Genomic DNA, 16,927 nt, shown 5'->3' on the forward strand with positions numbered 1-16,927 from the left:
TGTAATATTAGGCTGTTTGAGATCTTTCTTCTTTTTTAATGTAGGCATTCATCACCATAAAATTTCCTAAAATTGCTTTTGCTGCATCACATAACTTTTAAAATATTGTGTTTCTGTTTTGTCTGTCTTGAGACATTCTCTGATTTCCATTTGATTTCATCTTTGACCCAATGGTTGTTTAGGAGTATGTAGTTTAATTTCCATGTATTCATGAATTTTTCAATTTTCCATTTTTCTTCTATGTACAGACTTATTGTAAAAATGCAAGCAATTACAAATCAGTCTGTTGCAAAATCAATATTGTATTAGCATAAATGTAATTCCAGGTTTAAAAAAAAATGAACCTGATCAATTACAGACAGCAGTAAACATTAAGCCACAATGGTGCTAAAGTTATCTTCTGCAGACATTGGTATATTAAACGTATTTTCCCTACAAGAACCATAGAAAAATAAAAATTTCTGAGTGGATCATTTTTGCCTTTTCTTATTTTACAATGACAGCCATATTTTTATATAATAAGCTATGTTAACATGCTAATTTCACCAAGATAATTTTCTTATCAAGTAAAATCATATTTCTGGCTAGAAACTTTCGTTGTACTTATTTTAATGAATAATTCAACCATCAAAAGCAAATATATATTTCTTTGAAATGACTGTTAAGCCCTGACCTTCATTTTCTCCTAGAGAAATAACAATAAAAATCAGTGTTACATTATTTGCTATAGAAACCTGGATTACCATTTGAAGATATTAGCTTGCATTGTGCATTTGAATAGGAATCTCCCATCCAGCCATGAGTGGGTCACATCCATCAACATTATGCTTTGTTTCAAAGGCAGACAGCTCCTTGGCAAAGCACTTGGCTCTCTGGCCTCACAGATTAGCTTCCTCTCTTACATCCAAGTAAGACTCAGACTACATAAAAGTCTGAATCATGTTCTCACACTTCTCACTGCTATATTTGTCCAAAACAGCCTGGACATAGCTCCATAGGCATCATGGACATCAGTGAAGTTCTTGACTACTTTCTTCTAGATGAAAAGTTATGTGTCTTCTGATGGCCAGCAGTGTTCTCACTCAGGCATTCCCTCTACTCTTCACTCAACATGTCCACATAGAATGTTCATACCTGAGTGGCACTGTCATCATTGGCACTGTCAAAGCACAGAACATCTGCGGAACATTGGATACTCTTCTCCAGGGCAGAAGAGTTGTTCTGGAGCACTAAAGCTATTGAGAGAATAATCTGGAGAAGCACCCTGATTGTTGTGCATGCACATGGGCACAGGCATATCATCATCATAGATGGCTACTCCAGCACAAAAGGGACAGTTCATGGGTATCCAAAGACATCTGGATTGCAGGTGGTAGAAGTGAATGTCAGGATAGGAAAAGGTGTCCCTGCAGCATTTTGTAAGGACTGGGAAGCATGTTGCTTACACAAAGTCCATCTGTTCAACCTCAGCAAAGTAATTAACTGGATTCCAGTATAAGACCAATTTACCAACTGGGATAAAAGGATTATGAGGTCAAACCTTCGTGACATCAAATGGATTAAATGGAAAAGTTTCTGCCTGATTAAACAACATGACCAAGATGTAAAATTTCAAGAGGAGGAACTGTGAGTGGTAGTTGTGTTAAAAAAAGATCCTGGAGGGGCTGGGGTTATAGCTCAGTGGTAGAGCACTCACCTAGCATGTGCAAGGCCCTGGGTTTGATCCTCAGCACCACATAAAATAAATAAATAAAAAATAAAGATATTGACAACTACAATTAAAAAAATAAGTATTTAAAAAAAAAAAAAAAAAAAAAAAAAAGATCCTGGAGGCCAGAGTCAGCATTTTCCTGGGAAATTCTTGCTGCATTTTTAACAGAAAGGTTTCTTAATGCCCTCATCAGTCTTATACTAGAATTTATAATAAAGTGCCTCTTCATTTGCATTAACCAGCTTGAAAGTGTGTGATCCATATCCACTCATGTACTGATGTCCATTAATCCCTTGATCACTGAATAAGAAAGAAACCTGATCAGAGACTCAGGAAGTAGGTTCCAGAAGTCTCAGACCATGTCCAGATCTTCAGGTATATTTGGGGATTTCTGTTTCAGGTATGGTTCATTGATGGAAACCATATGGCATCCCTGATGAAGAAAATCAGAGTATTATTTCCAACAAGATTCAAGTTATCATCTTCTGTGTAAAATTTCACTACAAATCCACAAGGAACATGAACTCTGTCAGTTGAGTCCAATTCTCCAGGAACATTAGAGAATCAGAGTGCACTGATAGTCCTCTTTCTAATATGCACAAATATCCTTGCCCCAAAGTATCTGGTGATGTCATGCATGAGCTCAAAGTAGCCAAAGGCCCCTGCTCCTTTAATATCCATGACTTTCTAAGGAATTCTCTCTTTGTCAAAGTGAAAGTCTCTTTTTTTTTTCATCAGTGAAAACCACATCCTGAACAAGAAGAGGCCCTTGGGGTCCTGCTGTAATAATATTAAGTCTATTTTCTATGGCATTGGGGAAGACAATGCCAAGCAAAGTCAGCTAATCCCAAAAAAACAAATGCCAAATGTTTTCTCTGATATAAGGAGGATTATTCATACTGGGGTAGGGAGGGGGAGAGTGGGAGGAATAGAGGAACTCTAGATAGGGCAGAGGGGTGGGAGGGAAAGGGAGGAGCAGGAGTTAGCAAGGATGGTGGAATGTGGCAAAGTACATGTATGAAGACAGGAATTAGTGTCAACATACTTTATGTACAACTAAAGATATGAAAAATTGTGCTGTGTTAGTGTAATAAGAATTGTAATGCAAAAAAAAAGTCTATCTTCTATTGGGTTACCACCTTGAGAGTAAAGACATCAGGTTTCTACATGACCCACTGATCCTTCCAGAGTTTCATCTGTTCATTGGCTAGATTCTGTACATCTGCTTGATTCTGTCTATCATGACAGATGCCTGATTGGCATTATGGACCATTGCAGGTGGTCTTGGGTCATGTGGCTCCCTTCCTTTTGTTACTGATTTCTAGTTTTATTCCACTATAGTCAGAGAAGATACTTGAAAGAATTTCAATCTTCTTAAATTTGTTAAGAATTTTTTGTGACCTGACATGTGATTTATTCTGAACAATGTTACACATGTGCTTGAAAATAAAGTATATTCTTTTGCTATAGAGTGCCGCAGTCTCTGGCTGGGCACAAATCACGAGTCACCACACAGCTTGTAGATTCAAACAGCAATTCTTTATTCCCGAACTCACACCGGCCGTCTACAAACACGTTCTGGGGGAATCCACGTTCTCTGCCCAAATCCACCTCTGCCAAATCCACTCCACATGGACTTCTGTCTCCCAAAAATACTGTCTGACCCTAAGAATTCAAGAGGAACTCAGCAGCAGGATATGCCCTATTCTAAAGGGGGAACACCCTAATCTCCTATTATGCTAAACTGCCCTATTCTAAAGGGGGAACACCCTAATCTCCTATTATGCTAAACCGCCCTGGTCCTTGAGCAAGGTCACCTTTCAGAAGTCCTTCCACTAGACAGCATGGGAGTAAGCTGGCAAGGAGATTGTCATACCTACTTGGCTGATGGCTCCCAGCAATAGAGCAGAATGTTCTGTATGTATCTGTTAGGTCCATTTTTTTCTATAGGACTGTTATAATCTGTTATTTCTTCATTGATTTTTCTATCTGGATGATATTTCCTTTATTGTAAGTGGTATATTGAATTTTCCTGCTATTATTTTATTTCTGTCTATTTCTTCCTTAAGATTTATCAGTGTTTGATTTATATATTTAGGTGCTCTAATGTTGGGTATATTTATAATTGTTCTATCTTTCTGTTTAATTGGCACTTTTATCATTAATGATCTTCTTTGTTTCTTGTAACAGTTTTTAATTAAAGTTTATTTTGTCTAATATAATTATGAATATTTCTTATGGATCATTAAACATGGGTTTTAACAATAAATTTGAGAGAAATAAAAGAGAAAAAAGAATCTCTATCCAATGCAGATGTTAATTCACAATAAGTGAGGGAAGAACAGAGGTATTTTTGACTAGACAGGGGAGTGAAGGGAGAGCAGAGAGCATGAGGGTATGAATGATAGTAGAAAGAATGAGACATTATTACCCTATGTGCATATATGATTACATGATATGCATGTGTAACTCTACACCATATACAACCAGACAAATAAGAAGGTACATTCCATTTATGTATGATGTGTCAAAATGTAAAATTCATTCTACTGTCATGTATAACTAATTAGAATTTTTAAAAAAATATTTATTTTTTAGTTTCAGGTGGACACAATATCTTTATTTTATTTTTATGTGGTGCTGAGAATTGAACCCAGTGCCTCACTCATGCTAGGCAAGCGCACTACCACTTGAGCCAAATTAGAATTTTTTTTTTTACATCAGGCATCTTTATTCCTGAAACTGTACATGTATGTTTTCATACATAATATATAATTTCATATACAATATAGTTTATCCCATATATTTTTTAATTAATTTTTATTGTTGGTTGTTCAAAACATTACATAGTTCTTGATATATCATATTTCACACTTTGATTCAAGTGGGATATGAACTCCCATTTTTACCCCGTATACAGATTGCAGAATCACATCAGTTGCACCTCCATTGATTTACATATTGCCACACTAGTGTCTGTTGTATTCTGCTGCCTTTTCTATCCTCTACTATCCCCCCTCCCCCCTCCCCTCCCCTCTTCTCTCTCTACCCCCTCTACTGTAATTCATTTCTCCCCCTTATATTTTTCCCCCTTTCCCCTCACTTCCTCTTGTACATAATTTTGTATACCCCTGAGGGTCTCCTTCCATTTACATGCAATTTCCCTTCTCTCTCCCTTTCCCTCCCACCTCTCATCCCTGTTTAATGTTAATCTTCTTCTCATGCTCTTCGTCCCCACTCTGTTCTTAATTACTCTCCTTATATCAAAGAAGACATTTGGCTTTTGTTTTTAAGGGACTGGCTAGCTTCACTTAGCATAATCTGCTCTAATGCCATCCATTTCCCTGCAAATTCTATGATTTTGTCATTTTTTAATGCAGAGTAATACTCCATTGTGTATAAATGCCACATTTTTTTTATCCATTCGTCTACTGAAGGGCATCTAGGTTGGTTCCACAGTCTTGCTATTGTGAATTGTGCTGCTATGAACATCTATGTAGCAGTGTCCCTATAGTGTGATTTTTTTAGGTCTTTAGGGAATAGACCAAGTAGGGGAATAGCTGGGTCAAATGGTGGTTCCATTCCGAGATTTCCAAGAAATCTCCATACTGCTTTCCAAAATGGCCGCACCAATTTGCAGTCCCACCAGCAAGGAACAAGTGAACCCTTTTCCCCACATCCTCGCCAGCACTTGTTGTTGTTTGACTTCCTAATGGCTGCCAATCTTACTGGAGTGAGATGGTATCTTAGGGTGGTTTTGATTTGCATTTCTCTGACTGCTAGAGATGGTGAGCATTTTTTCATGTACTTGTTGATTGATTGTATGTCCTCCTCCGAGAAATGTCTGTTCAGGTCCTTGGCCCATTTGTTGATTGGGTTATTTGTTATCTTATTGTCTAATTTTTTTAGTTCTTTGTATATTCTGTATATTAGGGCTCTGTCTGAAGTGTGAGGAGTAAAGATTTGTTCCCAGGACGTAGGCTCCCTATTTACCTCTCTTATTGTTTCTTTTGCTGAGAAAAAACTTTTTAGTTTGAGTAAGTCCCATTTGTTGATTCTAGTTATTAACTCTTGTGCTATGGGTGTCCTATTGAGGAATTTGGAGCCCGAACCCACAATATGTAGATCAGAGCCAACTTTTTCTTCTATCAGACGCCATGTCTCTGATTTGATATCCAGTTCCTTGATCCACTTTGAGTTAACTTTTGTGCATGGTGAGAGAAAGGGATTCAATTTCATTTCGTTGCATATGGATTTCCAGTTTTCCCAGCACCATTTGTTGAAGATGCTATCCTTCCTCCATTGCATGCTTTTAGCCCCTTTATCAAATATAAGATAGTTGTAATTTTGTGGATTGGTTTCTGTGTCCTCTATTCTGTACCATTGGTCCACCCGCCTGTTTTGGTACCAGTACCATGCTGTTTTTGTTACTATTGCTCTGTAGTATAGTTTGAAGTCTGGTATAGCTATACCGCCTGATTCACACTTCCTGCTTAGCATTGTTTTTGCTATTCTGGGTCTTTTATTTTTCCATATGAATTTCATGATTGCTTTCTCTATTTCTACAAGAAATGCTGTTGGGATTTTGATTGGCATTGCATTAAACCTATTTTTTTTAAAAAAATTAATATTTTTAGTTGCCAATGGATTTTTCACTTTAATTGTTTATTTATATGTGGTGCTGAGGATCAAACCCAGGGCCTCATACATGCCAGGCAAGTGCTCTACTACTGAGCCACAACACCAGTCCCTTAAATATTTTTTAAAAGAGAATCTATATCTAAGGTTTTAATTAACTAATCTGAACATAGTACTTAAGAAAACTAAATATCAGAAGCTTACAACCAAAGATTAGAATATAGATATATACACATGTAATCGTACTTATGTAAAAATAATGTCTCATTGAAACCACATTAATTCACTAAATCCTATATGAGAAATACAAAAGTAACTCAATGTACTACACATTATATACATATACATGCACAAATATATCCATATAGACAACCATTTCATGTCATACATTTGATAATAATGATTATTTCATATGTATTATTGATTTGCATATTATGAATTCTGAAGTACAAGATTAAACAATATCCGCAAGACAATGATCCATTTAATGCTTACACACCAAGTGAATTATATTTAAATTGTCATCCTTAATTAGACTATGATGTTAGGGTTGTAACTGAAGTCTAAGACTCAGAAATATTTGAAAGGGTAAGCAATACATGGCACATATCCCCCTTAAAAATGTGAGAATATAAAAGAGATATATTATGTTTATTTCTCTCTCAGTGTTTTAGACTTGTCTGAAAACACATAAAAGAGTTCTCTTCACATGTCATCTCCAAGGATATCCAGGTCTTCACTTCTAAGATTTAGTTTGAGGCCAAAGGGCCCTGTTTCCAAAGAAAGATTAAAAGAGACTATCACCCAGGAAATCACTCCAGGAGGACCATTGTTTTTGATGATCTAAGAACATCAAAGGATGCTTAGAAGGTCAAGAAGAGATTGTTAGAAATGCTTGTGCTTCCAGGATAAAAGAGGAGATTGACCCAATGGTGGAGAAGCCAGAGGGTTAAAACTGGGTCTGTATTCTCTTGTTCTGTAATTATTACAAAGTGTTGTGATGCAGAAATGAGATTCTAATCACAAGACCCTGAAAGGTAAGTGATACCCACAGACTTGGGAGAAGCAGTAAAGTTACCAGGGCTGATCCTGGAACTAGCAGAGAGGAGGAGAGACAGGAGGTCATCTCCGGGGCCTACACAGAGCAGCAATATGAGACTGGTAAGTTTTCCACAGAGGAAGGGACAAGAGGGTAACAGGGACCAGTACCCATAAATAACAAAGGCCTTTATGTGACTCTGAGTTCTGTAAGCTTGGGTGCACATATACCCCAGGGTTCAAGCACAACAAAAACTGACATCTGACTTCTCATTAACTTCACTCAGAGGAGCCCTGTGGCCAGATTTTTATGTGACTTTCTTTTTAAAAAACAAATATGTAAAACATCTTGCCCATCAATTTTCTGGAAAAAAAAATCACAACTGCTAAATAAATACTCCTAGAATCCCCTTCCTCAGAAAATCCCTCCAATATTGTCTCTTTTTGCAAAAGAGGAAAAGATCTACACAACTACATTTTGAAACTATAGGTTTGAGTCTATTTAGAGACATCGGGATCTAGGGAAATCATGTCCTACACAACCACTGCCTAAATATTCTTCATTTACTTGAAGTTGCTCTGTTCTACTTTTTACTTTTCTTTTTCAGTACAAGCCAAATGCTGGGCACACCAAGAGAGCTTTATGTCCCCATATGAAGACCTGGAAGCACCTCAAGGCTGCCATCTTCATGTGGCAGGTTAGCTCAGTGGGTATGAGACAGGCCCTGGAATCAGACATGTCTGTATTTGAATCGGAGATCTGGCTCGGCCAGGCCATGTGAACCAAGGAAAGTTATGTCACTACCTTGAGACTGGATTTTCTCATTAGAAAACATGGAAACACTGTTCCTGGCTGAGTGTCCCTAATCTGAAAATCCAAACTGCTCCAAAATCTGAAATTCTTGGGATCAACATGTCACCACAAACAGAATGTTTTGTACCATGAAATTGTTTTGTGCACCACATTCTTTAAAATTCTTTCTATAAAACTGCATTCATGCTATGCATATAAGGTTTATATAGGACATAAATGAATTTTGTGTTTAGACTTGGGTCCTATCCCCAAGATATCTTATTATGTATATACAAGTATCCCAAAAGTCATAAAAAATCTGAAATACAAAACACTTTTGATCCCAAGTATTTCACATAAAGGACAGTCAACCTGTAGTAGCTACCTCAGAGGGCTGTTTTAAGATTACAATGGAATAATGACATACAGCTCCAAGTACAATGTTTGGCACATAATCACAATTTGAGAAATGGTAGTTATTATTAGCAACAGAAAATCTAAGCCATTGAAATAATCAGTTATTATTACCCTACCATCTACAACGAAACACTAATGACTGGTAATGTGGTAAACAACATGTTTAACATTACAAATTAACTGTGCTTCTAAGTTAGCTAGATCAACTAATTTACTTGTAAAGTTTATAATAATTTCTTTACCATAACAAGGAAAAAGTCATAGACCTAAGGTCATATTACAAACTACCAGAGCAAATATATTATACAGGAATATTTGAAAATTCTGATTGTAGACAAAAAACAAAGATAAAAAATGTCCCATCAATCACATAAGTATTATTGTTTTTAAAATAACTATCATTTTTAATGTAAGTAATAATTAAAAGTAACTTGATTACTAGTCAGAGGTTTTAGAAAAGTTCTTGCTGGAGGGTCAAATTCAAATAATCTATGGACTATTACAATAAATAATGAACAAAAGGGTCTCAAGCATCATTCAGTTGGTAATGATTACTATTCAGGCATTAATTCTGTAACAGAATTTTGAAACTTTGGCAAATACATTTAATCAATAGTGTATTGCTAAATATTTAAAATCTGGCTGCCAGGGAAGAAGGCCCTTAATTTGGAGCAAATCTTCCACCATGGCAGATTTCAAACTGACAATTGGCTCTCTGCATCCAGAGATAGCCAGAACCACCAGATCATGCAAATATGGAGTTACTACTCATAATGGTTAGATAGTCTGACAGAATTGAGTTGTTTAGAATGAAACCAAGACATCTGCCAAGTAAAAAGTATAGATAAATACCATATAGATGTTCTAGGAAGGTAGCCAAAGCCAATTACAATAAACTGACTACATTGATATTACTCAGGCTCTGTTTTCCTTCCCCTGCCCCGCCCCACCCAATCATCCTTACTGAGAATTGATCTCTCCTCTGCATAGGAGGCTGCCTAGACCCTAGGCTCGCATCACCTTCTTCTCTACTGAACCTCCTGTCTCTTCAGATTCTTCTAATGTCTTGAGGGGAGAGGTACTCGGGTTCTCTCTGTATTCATTTAATATCATTCACCAAGAAATAATGGTGTTTTTCTCATAGAATTACTGCAGTCTCCCTGAGTGCAGTGAACTCACCACTTAAGCTTAAGCTCTCCCAGCTAATAAGAGAGAGGTGCTCTGTGAACAAGAAAGAATTAGTTTTCCATTTAACAAATTTGCTTACCTGTATTTTCATTTAGAAACAGACTGTCTAAACTTTTAGGAATACCATTTGGAACACTGCTGGAAAAAATGTAAATCCATCTGACTTTTAACCTTAGGCTACCCCTAGACTACTTTACTGTAGAAATCCCCGACACCCCTGACTTACCAAATTAAAGAGTTTTTTTTAAAAAAGTAGAGTTTATGGAGACCCTCATTATTATACAAAATTACATATAAGAGGTTGTGAGGGGGAAAGGGAAAAAATTAAAAAAAACAAGGGAGAGAATTAAATTACAGCATATGGGATAGAGAGAGAAGATGGGGGGAGAGGAGGGGGAATAGTAGAGGATAGGAAAGGTAGCAGAATACAACAGTTACTAATATGGCATTATGTAAAAATGTGGATGTGTAACCAATGTGATTCTGCAATCTGTATACGGGGTAAAAATGGGAGTTCATAACCCACTTGAATCTAAAGTATGAAATATGATATCTCAAGAACTTTGTAATGTTTTGAACAACCAATAAAAATAAATAAATAAAAAGTAGAGTTTATGCATGAAAATAAATTCTACAATGTATTTCTCTCTGTTAACTCATAATGTTACACTTCAAATCTTCTTAATTTTCAAAAGGAAAGTTATTAAATATGACCTTCAGTAATTCTACAATCTCTTTATAGGTTATACTTACAAAAAATTACCTCAAGGTATTTTTGTGGCTTTAAAAAAGAAAGGAATCCATTACAAGATGAGTTTTGTGGATGATGGTAGTAATAGTAGGAAAACAATATGACTATACTTAACGCTACTATAGTTCTAAACACTTAAAAATGTTTAAATGACAAACTTTCAGTGATATATTACCCAATTAAAAATTCCACAGCCACATCAATGTTTATAACAACTCAAACTCACAATAGCTAAGCTGTGGAACCAATCAAGATGCCCTTAAACAGATGAATGAATAAAGAAAATGTGGTGTGTATATATATACAATGGAAAATTACTCATCCTTAAAGAAGAATAAAATTATGGCATTTGCAGGTAAATGGATGTAACTGGAAAATATTATGCCAAGCAAAATAAGTCAATCCCCAAAATACAAAGGCTGAATGATCTCTCTGATATGTGGATGCTAACTCACAATAAGGCAGGGGCTAGGGAAGAATACTGTTACTTTGGATTAGATAGAGGAGAGTTAAGGAAGAGGAGGGGGTGTTGGGTAGGAAGGATAGTATAATGAATCAGACATTATTATCCTATATACATATATGACTACACAACCGGTGGAAGTCTACAACATGTACAACCAGAAGAATGAGAAACTATACTCCATTTATGTAAGATGTATCATAGTGTATTCTACTGTCGTATATAACTAATTAGAACAAATAATTTTTTTAATTTAAATTTTTTAAAAATCCACTAACAATAAATTCTGCCACTCTGCCCTCCAAAATTTCAAATAAAAAAAATTTTACAAATAACAATAATACTGATACTTAATACATCCATGTCTTACCACGGACTTTGCACACAAGGACCCCATGTATTCTGCTAGACAGCAACAAGATACATTCATTTCTCCAAGGTCTCATTATAATTCATTATAATTGATACCCAGGGCTAATATTAAGATGTTATAGTTTAATAAGAAAAATAAATGATCAACAAGTCAGCACATACTGCATTCTTTGCCCCTCACTGGGTCAGGCAGGCCGGAACAGTCCACTGCAGAATTGGGAATGGCAACTCTCCACCTGGAGCCACTGCTATCACATTCCGTATATTCAAAGTGGTAATCTTTCTGCAAACAGGCACAAAACAAGCCTTTGTTAGAGCTGATTCTAATGAGACAACTGTGCTTTATCAACAATCCTAACACAATTAGCTTGCAAGCCTCTATCCAAACGCCACCCCCTGTTTGACTTGAGTTCCTTTCCCACTCCACCCACTAAGCAGTTTATTGATCAAAAATGTATTAGATAGCCTGGCACAGTGGCACACTCCTGCAATCCCAGCAGCTAGGGAGGCTGGTGCAGGAGGATCACAAGCTCAAGGCCAGCCTCCGCAATTAAGTAAGGCTTTAAGCAACTTAGGCCCTGTATCTAAATAACAAATTAAAGGGAGGTTAAGCACCCCTGGGTTCAATTCCCAATACAAAAAAAAAAAAAAAAAATTATTATATAAGGCATACAGTAGGCACTCAAGATATGGGGGAAGGCAGGTCAGACAACATTCTCAAGCTGTAACCTTTATCCTTTCGTACCATATAACCCTAAACCCAAAGACTAAAGCACATTTCTCCATCTCTTTTGCAGGCTTTTTAAGTGCTAAAGGATTGATAGATAGGAGTACAACAAAGAGTAAAATAACACTAGGAAACTGACTCCAAGTGTTTCAAAGAAATAAGAGAACCATTCCCATTGACCTAGTTCTTGCCCTGTTTAAAATTTAACAAAGTATAATAATTGGTCATTCAAATACTAGAGAAAAAAATTACAGATTTTCTAAGCAACTCTCCCAGGCTCAATTCACATCCACCACAGCAGGCTGCCATTAGTCACTGAGTATTAAAATAGACCATTTATTACAATTGCCAATTTAAGGCCAACCCACTTGTCTCTGGCTTTTGGTTGCTTTGAAAATCTCACAATGACCTCCTCTGGTTACAGCACAATACACATGAGCAATGCTTGAATGGAGGGGAATCAGGATAAGATGTTACAAGAGTATTTCAAGAATAAGAGAAATCCCAAATCTATCCTCTATACCCTATTAATTTAACCCAATACCCAGAATGTTGCTATTAGGCCCCTCATCTATTTTGTTTGGCCTCCCTGACTATATTAATGACAGAGAAACACAGAAGTACCTAATGACTCAGCCTTTTCTCCTCTTGTGATTGCACTCAAAGCCCATCTGGGTATCTTCCCTTAAGGTTCTCGATTTACATCTTCCTTTTTTGTTTTTGTCATATATGGCAATACCTCCGTGTTCTAGGGATAAGAATTTGGATATCTTTTGTTTTTGTGTTTCTTTTTCTTTTTGGGTGGAAGCATTATTCAGCTTCCCACAATCCTCTGATAGAGTAGCTTGACTGGTCATGCATTTGCATAATGGCTTTCAGGTTTCTCTGTTCCCAGTTATTTGTATTAGGACATCTCTCTTATTTCCATATCCCACTGAGAAGATCCTGGCCTCTATATGGAAAATTTAGGTTATTTCTTATCATCCTAGAAAAATAATGGTGCTGGGAAGTCTGGCATGAATTTCAAATGAAGCAAGGCCTCTGAATAAAATAAGGTAAGCTCCAGAAAGCACTCCTCCAACACTGCCTCTGAGTTATCCAGGCTGCCACATCCAAGATGAGAACAGTAATAAGTAGATGAAAAAGGCATTATGTTTTCTGGCTGTAATGTTGTGTGTCATACACCACTTAATTTCCCTAAGATTCTTTTATCCTATTTACTCTTTCCAAATTACCCAATGACTCCAAAGGGTCATAGCTACTGTTGTTACCAAACTCTTAGGATGTAAGCAAGAAGCATTGACATGTTTATTTAGAATTTTAAAATACCAAAATGAAAACAAACCTATTTCATGCAAAGGATAGCACAGGGGGTCAGGGATTTGGATTGTTGTCCAAGCCAGATGGAGTTTATTTTAAATTATTTAATAGGCTATTTCATATGGCTTGGTAACAAATAACAATTTAAAAAATCTCTTCTGAAGGAAACCCTTCAATCCATAGAAAGATCTAAGAAGTGGGGTTACGTAGTAAAATTACTAAAGAGACATTATATGACAGCCCCTCCCAAGTATTCTGAATGATACTCTGGGAAAGAGAATTACACCACATAAATTTTCAGATTTATACTTAACACTCAAGACCCTAACTAAACACAACTCAAATAAAGATTGAATGCTTAAATCAATCCTTCAGAAATGGGAATTTTCTGATGTTAAGGGGCAAGTTTAAAAGAAAAGGTAAAGTTATATCTTATACAAATATAAAATTAATACATGTCAAGGACTTTGTTTGTAATTTTTACTAGCATGTCAAATCAATAGGATGCTACCACTAGTTCAAAGAAGAACTCAAGGGACAATAGACAATGAAGTGAAATGAATTTAATTAACATAAAAATGGTAAATATATAGAGGATAATGGTCAATTGTGTTCCAAAGGCTAAAATGCATTCTCATATCTTCATGAGAATCACTGGAAATGCTATCAATTTCCTACATCTAACAGTGTTGTGAAATCATTCAAAGACAAAGAAAGACCTCTACAGAAACTGATAATTCAGGAACGTGCACTACACAGGACACCCAGAAATTTTTTCTGCCTTTTTCAATGTGTTTCACAATTTTGCCTGACAAGGGGAAAATTCTTGGCAATTTTTCATATACTCAGGGCACCTGATGTTTTATTTCCAAACACACTGAAGTGAGTCAAGGCACACTCTAAAAAACAGACATCAGCTCACAAGCTACATTTCTCCAAATTACAAATAAGAAGTAGTGCCTTGTGCATTTCAATGCGAAGGATGAATGTTATTTAAACATGTCTGCAAATCACTGAATATTGGGGCATGAAGACACTGCTCTGAGCAACAAAGTTCCCTGTAAGCCTAACATTATAAATATGTGGGAGCCAGGAAACAACCCAAAAAGAAATGGAGCATGGAATTATGCCTGACCCCAAAACACTTAAAGGAAAAATCCTTCTATAGATATCAAGGCACCCCACATACACAAAACTATTCAACTACTCACATGCACTCAACAAATCAAAATACAGGCACAGATTCTTAAATAACAACAACAAAAACATCAAATTGTATTGTCTTATTTCTAAAACAGAGAATGTCAGAATATACCCAAGTAAATATTGAATGCTAACAGCACTCCCCAACACCAACGTCATCTACCCTAAAAAAGGCTCATGGTATTCACTGTAAACCTTGGGACTCATTTCTCAATTCTGATAACAATATTTACTGTTTAACATGTAGGCTAGACAGTGTTTTGAAAAGATCTCGTGTATAAAATATATATATGTTTACATATTGACAAAATACATATGTATTACTGTTATAGAGACATTGTATTAGTCGGTGTTCCATCGTTATCCTGAAATACCTGAGACAATGAACTTATAAAAAGTTCATTGTGGCTCAGTTTTAGGGGTTCTACTCCATGATCGAATGGCCCCCTTGTTTTGGGCCTGAAGAAAAGCAGCAAAAATACTCACCTCATCAGTCAGGAAGCAAACAAAGAGAGGAAGGGGTCAGGATCCCATTATCCCCTTTAAGGTCATAGCCCCAGTGACCCCACTTCCTACGGTTCCACCAACTCCAAAAATCACTACCCCAGGGGCCAAGCCTCTAACACATGGGCCTTTCAAAGGCATTCAAGACCAAAACTCTAGCAGACATTAACATATATTGTATTAAGTGACTTATGTATATATACCAATGTAATTTTTATATAAAAATATGTATTGTTCTTTACTCCCAGGCACTTAATTATTAAATAAGTAATATGGCCTAAAGAGTATGGGGGTGATTTAAAACATTACACAGCTCCTATACTCAACAGGCTTATGATTTTGTTAGAGTGAACTAGACACACACACACACACACACACACACACACACACAATTTTATAAGAAAGCATAAAGAATAAAGTTTCCAAGAGGAACAGCAGTACCACAAGTCAGTGTGTCAATAAAAAAATCTATCTAGATGCCCTTCAGTAGATGAGTGGATAATGAAAATGTAGTATATATACACAATGGAATACTATTCATCATTAAAAGATAATAAAATCATGGCATTTTCAGGTAAATGGATAGAGTTGGAGAATATAATGCTAAGTGAAGTTAGCCACTCCCCCCAAAAAAAAATAAATGCTGAACTTTTCTCTAATATAAAGAGGCTAATTCATAGTGGGTTTGGGAGGGGGATCATGGGAGGATTAGATGAACTCTAGATAGAGCAAAGGGGAAGGAAGGAAGGGAGGAAAGGAAGGGAGGGAGTATGGGGGTAGGAAAGATTGTGGAATGAGATGGACATCATTACTCTAAGTACATGTATGAAGACACCAATGGTGTGACTCCACTTTGTGTACAACCAGAGATATGAAACATTGTGCTCTATATGTATAATATGAGTTGTAATACATTCTACTGTCATATATAACAAATTAGAATAAAACAATAAAAATTGTAAAAAAATCTATCTAGTCAAAGTTACTACTAAAAGCCAGTGTGGTGTCTGTAATCCCACCTGTAAAAGCACACACCTGTGATCCCAGTGACACAGAAGGCTAAAGTGGGAAGCCAAGGTAGGAGGACAGAGGTTTGAGGTCAGCCTCAGCCACTCAGTGAGGCCCTAAGCACTTAGCAAGACCTTGTTTCAAAAAATAAAAATAAAAAAATAAAGGGCTGTGGATGTATCTCAGTGGTTAAGTACCCCTGGGTTAAATTCCCAGTACCAAAAAATTAATGCATACAATACATCCCAGTAAAAATCCCTTAAGTCTCATGTCACATAAGGTACAATGTTGTACCATTGCTCAATAATTGTAGTAGAGCCCATTCTTCCTTAAGCACTCTATCACACACCCATTTCTTAGCACTTGGAGGACTTGCATTTTAGGAGACAAGTTTTCTAGAAAAATAAACATCTTTAAACATTTAGAATTACATTCTGCAGAATATATGTGGTAAAGCGTGCAAAATGTGACTCCATTGTGTTATTTTTACAGAGTCAAATGAAATCCCCATGAGATGGAATAGTCTGAAAAAGCATCAAGGATAAGGCCCTGGCAGATAGGCAAGATCTGTAACTATTCTGCTGACCACTTTCCTCATAAATAGTTAATTTGAAAAGTAAGCAGCAAGATCAACCTAGAGATACATGCCTAGATGCATGCAGTGAAATAGGTTATCTTACGGTGAGTAGAGGAGAGAGCAAGTCCTCAAATGAATGAACGAACACAGCGGCCTGGTACTCTGTACTGAGGTCTCTTCATTTGTGAATCACCAATGAGAAAAGTCAGCATTCTGA

General features: G+C 36.4%; 1 protein-coding gene and 1 pseudogene across 1 annotated transcript in view; both read right to left on the minus strand.

The window, feature by feature from the left end:
* Elapor2 (endosome-lysosome associated apoptosis and autophagy regulator family member 2) overlaps nucleotides 1-16,927 on the minus strand; it is a 152,134-nt gene that overhangs the window by 66,194 nt on the left and 69,013 nt on the right. The window contains exon 2 of the mRNA XM_076862582.2: nucleotides 11,534-11,654. Coding sequence (XP_076718697.2) covers nucleotides 11,534-11,654 — 121 coding nt within the window. The remainder of the gene's footprint in view (nucleotides 1-11,533; nucleotides 11,655-16,927) is intronic.
* On the minus strand, nucleotides 879-4,439 carry LOC143411807 (catalase pseudogene; annotated as a pseudogene).

The sequence above is a fragment of the Callospermophilus lateralis genome, chromosome 1 (assembly GCF_048772815.1).
Source record: "Callospermophilus lateralis isolate mCalLat2 chromosome 1, mCalLat2.hap1, whole genome shotgun sequence".
Taxonomy (NCBI): domain Eukaryota; kingdom Metazoa; phylum Chordata; class Mammalia; order Rodentia; family Sciuridae; genus Callospermophilus; species Callospermophilus lateralis.